Source organism: Toxoplasma gondii, apicoplast, assembly GCF_000006565.2.
Source record: "Toxoplasma gondii RH apicoplast, complete genome".
Classification (NCBI taxonomy): domain Eukaryota; phylum Apicomplexa; class Conoidasida; order Eucoccidiorida; family Sarcocystidae; genus Toxoplasma; species Toxoplasma gondii.
This window is the reverse complement of record NC_001799.1, coordinates 25,096-34,996: the sequence shown is the minus strand read 5'-3', so window position 1 is coordinate 34,996 and position 9,901 is coordinate 25,096. Positions and strand designations below refer to the sequence as shown.

The window sequence follows — 9,901 nt, the reverse complement described above, 5'->3', positions numbered from 1 at the left end:
GAATTCATAGGCCACCCTGGAATCGAACCAGAAACCACGCCCTTATCAAAAGCGTGCTCTACCGTTGAGCTACCAGCGGTTTTTTTATTTACTAGCGCCTGGCTATTCTCCCATTAATAGTTTTAAATAGTATTTTCGCCGCAATGTTTTTTTCACAATCATTGTTTACTTATGAAGTGGTTCTTAACTGCTAAAAACTGCCAGGAAAAATTTTCTCTTTTAAATTTAAATTTTTTTAATTTAGTAAATTATCCAGCAGCACCTTCCAGTACAGCTACCTTGTTACGACTTCACCCCAGTTATTTATTATTATTTATCCTTTTATCAAAAGTTTTAAAAAATAATCAATTTCCGTGGCGTGACGGGCGGTGTGTACAAGGCTCGAAGACTTATTCACCGCCGTAATGCTGACCGGCGATTACTAGCGATTCCAACTTTACATAAACAAATTGCAGTTTATGTTCCGAACTAAAAATGGTTTTCAATTATTACATTTATTTTCACAAATAAATTAAAAATAAATTGATATTGTATTTATTTTTAAAAATTATTGTACCATCTATTGTAGCACGTATGTAGCCCAGAACATAAAGGGCATAAAGACTTGACGTTTTCCTCTCCTTCCTACTAATTTAGTACAAAAATTTATATAGTCTGTTTTTAAAGATATAAAAAACTTTAAATAAGGGTAGCGCTCGTAGCGGGACTTAACCCAACATCTCACGACACGAGCTGACGACAGCCATGCACCTCCTGTAAATTTTTTATTAATTAATATTAATAATTTAAAATAAATTTAGTCTAGTTCTGGTAAGGTTTATCGCGTTACATCGAATTAAATTACGTGCTCCACCGCTTGTACGAGCCCCCGTCAATTCCTTTGAGTTTCACCCTTGCGAGCGTACTACTCAGGCGGAATACTTAACGCGTTAGCTAGGGTACTGAATTTATATATTTAATGTCTCCAGTACCGAGTATCCATTGTTTACAGTTAAGACTACTGGGGTATCTAATCCCATTTGCTACCTTAACTTTCGTATCTCAGTGTCAGTATCGACCCAGTAAGATGCTTTCGCTGTTGATCTTCTTTTTTGTATCTTCGCATTTCACTACTCCTCAAAAAATTCCTCTTACCCTTATCGAACTCAAGATTAATAGTTTTCTTCCTTTTTCTAAATTTATCAAATAGTATTTAAGGAAGAACATACCAATCCACCTACATACACTTTACGCCCAGTAATTTTGGAAAACGCTTGTATCCCCCGTATGACCGCGGCTGCTGGCACGGAGTTAGCCGATACTTTTTAAACTTAAACGTCAGTATTATTTTTTTAAGCAAAAGAAGTTTACAACCTTTATAGGCCTTCCTCCTTCATGTGATGACGCTCTGTCAAGCTTGCGCTTATTGGCAGAAAATTCCCCACTGCTGCCCCCCTTAGGAGTTAGAGCTGTATTTCAATCTCTATGTGGCTGTTTCCCCTCTCAAGGCAGCTACTAATCTTCGCCTTGGTAAAACTATTACTTCACCAACTAGCTAATTAGATATGAGCTTTTTTTTAGACAATAATTATCTTTTAAAACACTATTGCGTTTATTATAAATTATTAAATTTTTATTATATTCTAAAAATAAATTCTCATACATTACTCACTATTACACTATGATATATTAATACCATTCAATTAGCATGTGTTAAGCACATCTCTTGCGTTCTTCCGGAGCCAGGATCAAACTCGTAATAATTTCCTGAACCTTTAAAACATCTAAGGGAAAAATAAATATATGATAAATATATGGAGATAAACGGACTTGAACCGTAAATTTCTTTTTTGCAAAAAAAGTGCTCTACCTCCTGAGCTATATCCCCTATATATTATATATATATATAAAATATATAATATAATATATCTTCAGTAGCTCAGTGGTTAGAGCTTTCGGCTGTTAACCGAAGAGTCGTTGGTTCAAATCCAATCTGAGGAGAAATTTTTTGGAAATATATTACTACGGAAGGAGAGACTCGAACTCTCAAGTTTATTAGATCCTAAATCTAACGCGTCTACCAATTTCGCCACATCCGCATACTAATCTTAGTTAGGCCTAGTAGGTTTCGAACCTACATAAAAACCTTAGAAGGTTTTTGTCCTTACCCATTAGACGATAGACCTTTTATTTTATGCGCAGTATTGGAATCGAACCAATACTTATGTGCTTGTAAAGCATATACTCTACCACTAAGCTAACTACCCTATATTATTTAAGTATAGGTAACTTATATAGTTACGAGTCAATAGCTCAGTTGGAAGAGTATGTGGCTACGGACTACAATGACGGGGGTTCAAATCCCTCTTGACTCTGGATTTAAGATTAAGAAATATTTAAAGCGGGGTAGAGCAGGTTGGTAGCTCGTCGGGCTCATGACCCGAAGGTCAGCGGTTCAAATCGGCTCCTCGTTTATATATAAATATAAAATTAAAATTATATACGGGATATAAGTAAAAAAGTGAAAAAATAAAATAAAAATTTTAAATTATAGGAAAAAAAGGATGTCTAGGTACTTTAAGACGATGAAGGACGTAAAAAATATATATATACGAAAAACTTATTTATAGCTTATATACTTTAAGTAAGATCTCCGAATAGGGAACCTTTTAATATTTTTTAAATTAAAAATGATTTACTTGAGGAACTGAATCATCTTAGTACTCAAAGGAAAAGAAAATAACAATTATTCCCTTAGTAGTGGCGAACGAGTAGGGATAAGAAACGTTAGACGTTTAGTTTAAATAAAAATAAAATAAAGTAAATATAAACAACTGGTTTATATTGAAGAAACAAGAACTTCCTTGTAAAACTAAATACTTTAAAGTAACCGATAGTGTACTAGTACCGTGAGGGAAAGATGAAAAGAACCCCGGGTGGGGAGTGAAAAGAGACTGAAATTTTAATCCTAACAACAATAGAAGGGTATATGAACCTAACTATTTGCCTGTTGAAGAAGGAACCGATAAGTTTTGGTTTTTAAGCAAAAGGCTAAAATTAAACTTGAAGCCATAGTGAAAACGAGTTATTACAATTAGTAATAGCGTTTGTATATAACCAAAAGCGCGAATCCAATTGATATAACCTTGTTCAGAATGAAATATAAATAACTTTATATAGAGGTTCGAACTGATTAATGCTGCAAAATTATCAGAAGAAATGAGGTTAGTTGTGAAATGCTTGTCGAATTTGGAGCTAGCTGGTTCTCCCCGAAATGTATTGAGGCGCAGCTATTATAATATATATAAAAAGGGTAAAGCACTGTTTTTAAAATCACTATAAACTAATAATATTTTTATATTAACATTATAATAAGTGAGACTTTTAGGGATAATCTTATAAGTCAAAAGGGAAACAACCCAGACCATAAACTAAGATAAAAATATAACGAAAATTTTAAAGGATGTGGAGTTGTTACGTATACAACCAGAAGGTTAGCTTGAAGCAGTTTTCCTTTAAAAAGTGCGTTAAAGCTTACTGGTAAAGTAATTCTGCACCTAAAATGAACAATAAAATATTTTTTTATCGAAGTAATGGGATCTATTAATTAAAAATAGATCGGTAGGGGAGCGTTCTACATTAAAATAAAGCAAAGTTATTAAATTTTGTGAATAAAGTAGAAGTGAGAATGTCGGTTTAAGTAACTTAAATATTAAGAAGAATCTAATACCTCAAAAACTCAAAAGGTTCCTATGAAAGGATAAACCGCATAGGGTTAGTCGGGGCCTAAGATAAGAAATTTATTGTAATTGATGGGAATCAAGTTAATATTCTTGAACCATATTTATATAGTATACAAGTAGTGACCTAAATATAAATTCTAAGTAATATAATAAATGATTTTTACTTAGAAATAAAATTTTTGCTAGAAAAATGATATTGTATAATTATAGATATGCCCGTACTAAAACTGACACAAGTGAGTAGGTACTATAACGTACTAAGAGGACGAAATAAATTTCTTTAAGGAACTCGGCAAAACAATCCTGTAACTTCGGGATAAAGGATGCCTATAAGGCTGCAATTAAAAGGTTCAAGCGACTGTTTATCAAAAACACAGGTATCCGCAAAATGTAATTATGAAGTAAGGATACTGACACCTGCCCAGTGCTAGTAAGTTAAAAAAAATTTTTATGTTATACAAATAATTTTTTTATAAGCTCTAGTAAACGGCGGCTGTAACTATAACGGTCCTAAGGTAGCGAAATTCATTGTCGGGTAAGTTCCGACCCGCACGAAAGGTGTAACGACTTGAACACTGTCTTTAAGAAATATTCGGTGAAATAGAAATGTTTGTAAAGATACAGACTTTTTACATCAGGACAGAAAGACCCTATGAAGCTTTACTGCAATTTGAAATTGAAATTAAATTTTATTTATATAGTGTAAGTGGGAAGTTTATACTATTAATGAAACTCCACTTTAATAAATTTTAATTTCTAACTATAATTTTTTTATCATATTATATAAAAATTTCAAAAAGGTAGTTTGACTGGGGCGGTTGCCTCCTAAAGAGTAACGGAGGTGCACAAAGGTCTTTTATTTTAATAAAAATAAAATATTAAAATTAATAAATGTAAAGGTAAATAATAAGAAGGCTTGATTGTGAGAGTAACTACTTAAACAAGGACGAAAGTCGGTCTTAGTGATCCGACAACTCTAAGTGGTAGGATTGTCGCTTAACGGATAAAAGTTACTCTAGGGATAACAGGCTGATCTCTCCCGATAGTCCATATTGACGGGGAGGTTTGGCACCTCGATGTCGGCTCGTCGCATCCTGAGGCTGTAGCAGGTCTCAAGGGTTGGTCTGTTCGCCCATTAAAGCGGCACGTGAGCTGGGTTCAGAACGTCGTGAGACAGTTCGGTCCGTATCCGATGTAAACGTAAGAATATTGTAAAGTATTTCCTTTAGTACGAGAGGACCAAGGAGATTAAACCTATAGTAGTTCAGTTATTTTATCATAAGTATTTTACTGAGTAGCTAAGTTTAATAAAAATAACTACTGAAAGCATATAAGTAGGAAAAAACTTTAAGATTAATATTCTGTTCATAAGATTGAGTAAGAATTTAAAAAGAACATTTATTAAAAAGAAAAATTGTATAAAAATAGTAATGTTTTTAGCAAATTTTTGCTTTTCTTCGAAGATAAATTTTTTTCGCTGATGTAGCTCAATGGTAGAGCCGCTGATTTGTAATCAGGAGGTTATGGGTTCGAATCCCTTTATCAGTTGATTTTTTTATTTTATATATTTAATTTTTTTTTACTAAATATGAAATTATATAAATATTTATATAATAAATATAATAATAATACAGATTTATTTAATACAGTAAGATTGATAGGAGGTTTAAATATTAATATGGTAAATAAATTAATTTTTAAGCAAGATAATTTTATTTTCTTATATATTTTTAGATTAAATGCTCTATCGATTTTAAATAAATTTAAACAACCTGATTGGTGCTTTTATGAATTACCTGAATTTGCTTTTGATGATATTTCTTATTATTCAATCCCTTTAAATGTTTACACTAATAAAAATAAATATAAATCAATTTTATCTAAATTAGGATTAGAATTAAAATTTTCAGAAAATTTAATTTTAGATGTAATATTTGATAGTGTATTATTATTAAATTTAACTACTTTCTTTTTAATTAAAATGGGATTATTCTTTTTATCTTTTTTTCAAAGTATAATATTTTATCCATATTTAATTTTTTCTTATTTAGGGTCGATTGTTAGTAATACAGATAATTTTTTTTTAACTATAAATTCTATTATTTTTAATGAAGGATCTTTTTGTTTTGTTATGAAAGATTTAAATTCTAATATTAATTTAACAACATATTTTAGAACTCATTCAGAAAATTTCGCTCAATTTGAAAGAACATTAATAGTTTTATCGGAAAATTCAAAATTAATTTATTTTGAAGGTTGTTCAGCTCCTATGTTTTTAGAATCTCAATTACATATAGCTATAGTTGAATTATTTATAAAAACAAAAGCTAATTTAAAATATTCTACAATTCAAAATTGATATAGAGGTAATCAATTAGGAGAAGGTGGTTTATATAATTTTACAACTAAACGGGGATTTTGTATGGATAAAAGTTTTTTAAATTGGATACAAATTGAAATAGGGTCAGTAATAACTTGGAAATATCCTTCTACATATTTAATAGGAAATAAATCTTTTAGTAATTTTTTTTCTTTAGCAATGCTTTCAGATTATCAAGTTTCTGATACTGGAACTAAAATGTTACATATTGGAAAAAATACAAAAAGTTTTATTTTATCTAAGAGTCTTTCTTTTAATTTTTCTTTTTATACTTATAGAGGTTTAGTTACAATTTTTAAAACAGCTCTTAATAGTTATAATTATACTGAATGTAATTCTTTATTAATAGGATGTAATGCTTTTACAGCTACAATACCTTATACTATTATTAATAATTTTTCAGCATATATTAATCAAGAAGCTACAATCTCTAAGCTTGAATTAGATTTTTTATTCTTTTTATTACATAGAGGGTTAAATTTAAAATCTACGTTAATGATTTTAATTTATGGTTATTGTTATAATATATGTTCTAAAATTTCTTTTGAATTAGAATTAGAAGTTCCTCTTTTAATTGTAGCAAGAGCACAAAAATTATTTTATTAATTTTTTATTTTAATAAAATTTTTTAAAATTATGAATTTTAAAATAAAGACTTTTTTTTCAATTAAATCAAATAAAATTTTTTATACTGATTTTTATTTTTTTTTAAAAAAAAAATTAATTATTTTAATAAAAAATATATTTCCAGAATATTTTAATTTTAATAATAAATATAAAAATTGAAATTTAATTTGTCTTTATGACTTATTATATTTTAAAGTTAATAATATTAATTTTTTAGATAATGTACAATATATAAACTCTTTAATAAAAATTTTTTTACCATTAAAATTTCAAAATTTAAAAACAAATAAAGTTTTTTTTAAGAATTTATTAATTTTTGAATTACCTAAATATAATTCATATAATTATTGTTATTTAAATGGTTTAAAAAAAATATTTATTTCAAAATATTTTACTTCAAATGGTATATTTTTTAATAAATATTTAAAAAGAAAATATAATATTTATTATGCTAAATTATTATTAACAAATTCAAATTTTTTTAATATTATTTTAGATTTAAAATTAAAACAAATTTATTTATCTATTAAAAATTTAAAATTTAATTTTATTTTATTTTTATATTATTTAGGAATTAAAAATACAGATATTTTAAAATATTCTAGATATAAAAATTCTAAAATTTTAAAATTATTAATTTTTTCAGCTTTACAAACTGATTTAGTTAATAATAAAAAAATTATATTAAAAAATTTAAATTATTTAAAATCTATTTTTAAATTAACAATTTTAAATAAAAATTATAAAAATTTTATAATTAGTAAAGATAAATTAAATTATAATTACGGAGATTTTAGTAAAAATAATCTTTTAATTATTGATTTTATATTTATATTAGATTTATTATTAGATTTACAATCTAAAAAATTATGTTTTAAAACTATAGATCATTTAGATAATAAACACATTAATACAATAGGTAATTATTTTCAACATAATTTTAAATTTTATTTAAAAAAATTTATATCTATTATACCAAATTTAATCAAATTACAAAAATTTTCTTTATTAAAAGTATATAATTTTAAAGAATTATTAATTCTTAACCCATTAATTCAATATTTAGAACAAATTAATAGTTTCTCAGAACTTATGCATAAATATAAATTAAATAATTATAATTCTTTTTCAAAAGGAATTTTAAATTTACGAGAAATTTGTTTAAATCAATTAGGTAAATTATGTTTAATAGATACTACCGAAGGAATTAATTGTGGTTTAGTTGTTAGTTTTGCTAAACATATACGAATATATAAAAAAGGTATAATACAAGTTTATTTTAGTTCTATATTTAAAAATAAAACTAAAGAATTTTTAAATTTTAAAACATCTTTAGATCAAGAATTATATTTAATTCAATTTAATAATATTAATTTACGTAAAATAAAATATTTAATGAACGTTAGATTAGTATATAATAAAAATAATTTTAGAATTAAATTTTTTTCTAATAAAAAAAGTATTTTATTAGAATTTACAGATTTATTTTCATTTACAGAAAATTTAATTCCTTTTATTAAATATAACGACCCAGCAAGATGCTTAATGGGAGCTAAAATGCAAAGTCAATCAGTTCCATTATTAAATAAAAAAAAATCTTTTGTTATTACTGGATATGAAAAAGAAATAATAACTAAATCAGATACTACTATTAAAGCTCTACAAGAAGGAATAGTTTTAAATGCTTCTTCTTTAAAAATACATATTAAAGATTTATTTAATAGAGAGATAGTATATTATTTATCAAAATATAAAAAAAGTAATCAAAATACAATAATTCATCAAAAACCTTTAGTATGAAACGGTGAAAGAGTATTTACTAATCAATTACTAACACAACATCAAGATATTATAGACTCAGAATTTGCAATAGGAAATAATTTATTATTTTATTATGGTAATTTTTGTGGATATGATTTTGAAGATGCTGTAATTGTTAGTAAAAGAGTTTTATATCAACAATTATTCAGTTCTCTTCATATGGATATTTATGAATTTAATTTTTGTTATAATAATGAAAATGACATTGAATTTAGTACATTAGAAATCCCTAAACAAAGTTATTATATTAAAAAAAATTTAGATTCCTTAGGTATTATTAAAGAAGGTGAAAAAATTTTAACTGGAAGTATTTTACTAACAAAAATAAAAGTTGCAAAACCTACTTATACTTATAAATCTATATTTAAACTTATATATTCTATTTTTGGTAAAACAATTAGAAATATTAAAGATAATTCTTTATATATTCAAACAGGAAAAAGCGGTAGAGTAAGTAAAATTGAATTATTTTTAGTAAATATAAGTTCTCGTCATAAATATAAAACTTATAATAATAGTTATTTAAAATGTAGAATTTTTATATGTAAACAAAGATTTTTAACAGTTGGAGATAAATTATGTGGAAGATATGGAAATAAAGGAATTTTATCTTATATAGCAGAAAACGCTGATTTACCTTTTTTACAAAATTCTTTTTATCCAGATATTATTGTTGGTGCCTTAGGTATTCCATCTCGCATGAATTTAGGACAATTATTTGAAGCTTTAGTTGGGAAAATAAGTTTTTCTTATAATATTAGAATTTTACCTTCATTTACTACTTCTTCTAATTTATATTTTAATTATCTAAAAATTTTAATATATAATTTTTTAATGTTTAATAACTTTAAAAAAGGTTTTAATTGATTATATAATTTTAATTTACCAGGAAAATTTATTATTAGAGATGGAAGAACTGGTGTAAAATTAAAATCTTCGGTTCTTTGTGGAGTTTCTAGGTATTCAAAATTAATTCATTTGATTAAAGATAAACTTCATTTTAGAACTACAGGACCTTATACTGAAATTTTACAACAACCTTTAAAAGGTAAAAAAAATTTAGGAGGTCAACGATTTGGAGAAATGGAGATTTGGGCTTTAGAAGCTTTTGGAGCTTCATATAATTTAAAAGAAATTTTAAATTATAAATCTGATGATTGTTTTGCACGTAATAATCTTAAAGAATATTTATTATTTAGAAATACTGAACTACAAAATTCAACTATTACTGAATCTTTTCGCGTTATTTTAAAAGAATTTAATGGATTAATTTTAAATTTAGAATTATTTTTAATAACAGACGATTTAGAAGAAAATTATCTTAATTTAACTATTAACTATTAATAAATAA

General features: G+C 25.8%; 2 protein-coding genes and 11 non-coding genes across 13 annotated transcripts; 7 read left to right on the top strand and 6 right to left on the bottom strand. All coding sequences in view use genetic code 4, as the record gives it.

The window, feature by feature from the left end:
- Positions 1-7: 7 nt before the first annotated feature.
- TogoCt63 lies at positions 8-79 on the bottom strand. The gene has a single exon. It is a non-coding gene; the product is annotated as a tRNA-Ile (tRNA).
- Positions 80-245: 166 nt separating this feature from the next.
- TogoCr30 lies at positions 246-1,745 on the bottom strand. The gene has a single exon. It is a non-coding gene; the product is annotated as a small subunit ribosomal RNA (ribosomal RNA).
- A 49-nt stretch (positions 1,746-1,794) lies between these two features.
- On the bottom strand, positions 1,795-1,867 carry TogoCt62. The gene has a single exon. It is a non-coding gene; the product is annotated as a tRNA-Ala (tRNA).
- Positions 1,868-1,907: 40 nt separating this feature from the next.
- TogoCt61 lies at positions 1,908-1,980 on the top strand. Its single transcript has one exon. It is a non-coding gene; the product is annotated as a tRNA-Asn (tRNA).
- A 22-nt stretch (positions 1,981-2,002) lies between these two features.
- TogoCt60 lies at positions 2,003-2,078 on the bottom strand. The gene has a single exon. It is a non-coding gene; the product is annotated as a tRNA-Leu (tRNA).
- Positions 2,079-2,087: 9 nt separating this feature from the next.
- On the bottom strand, positions 2,088-2,160 carry TogoCt59. The gene has a single exon. It is a non-coding gene; the product is annotated as a tRNA-Arg (tRNA).
- A 14-nt stretch (positions 2,161-2,174) lies between these two features.
- TogoCt58 lies at positions 2,175-2,246 on the bottom strand. The gene has a single exon. It is a non-coding gene; the product is annotated as a tRNA-Val (tRNA).
- Positions 2,247-2,281: 35 nt separating this feature from the next.
- TogoCt57 lies at positions 2,282-2,354 on the top strand. Its single transcript has one exon. It is a non-coding gene; the product is annotated as a tRNA-Arg (tRNA).
- A 25-nt stretch (positions 2,355-2,379) lies between these two features.
- On the top strand, positions 2,380-2,453 carry TogoCt56. The gene has a single exon. It is a non-coding gene; the product is annotated as a tRNA-Met (tRNA).
- Positions 2,454-2,511: 58 nt separating this feature from the next.
- TogoCr29 lies at positions 2,512-5,198 on the top strand. The gene has a single exon. It is a non-coding gene; the product is annotated as a large subunit ribosomal RNA (ribosomal RNA).
- On the top strand, positions 5,199-5,269 carry TogoCt55. The gene has a single exon. It is a non-coding gene; the product is annotated as a tRNA-Thr (tRNA).
- Positions 5,270-5,310: 41 nt separating this feature from the next.
- ycf24 (putative ABC transporter) lies at positions 5,311-6,708 on the top strand. Its single transcript has one exon. It carries the CDS (start codon positions 5,311-5,313, stop codon positions 6,706-6,708), a length of 1,398 nt encoding a protein of 465 aa, NP_044570.1.
- A 30-nt stretch (positions 6,709-6,738) lies between these two features.
- Positions 6,739-9,894, top strand: TogoCp25 (RNA polymerase beta chain). The gene has a single exon. It carries the CDS (start codon positions 6,739-6,741, stop codon positions 9,892-9,894), a length of 3,156 nt encoding a protein of 1,051 aa, NP_044569.1.
- The last annotated feature ends 7 nt before the right edge of the window (positions 9,895-9,901 follow it).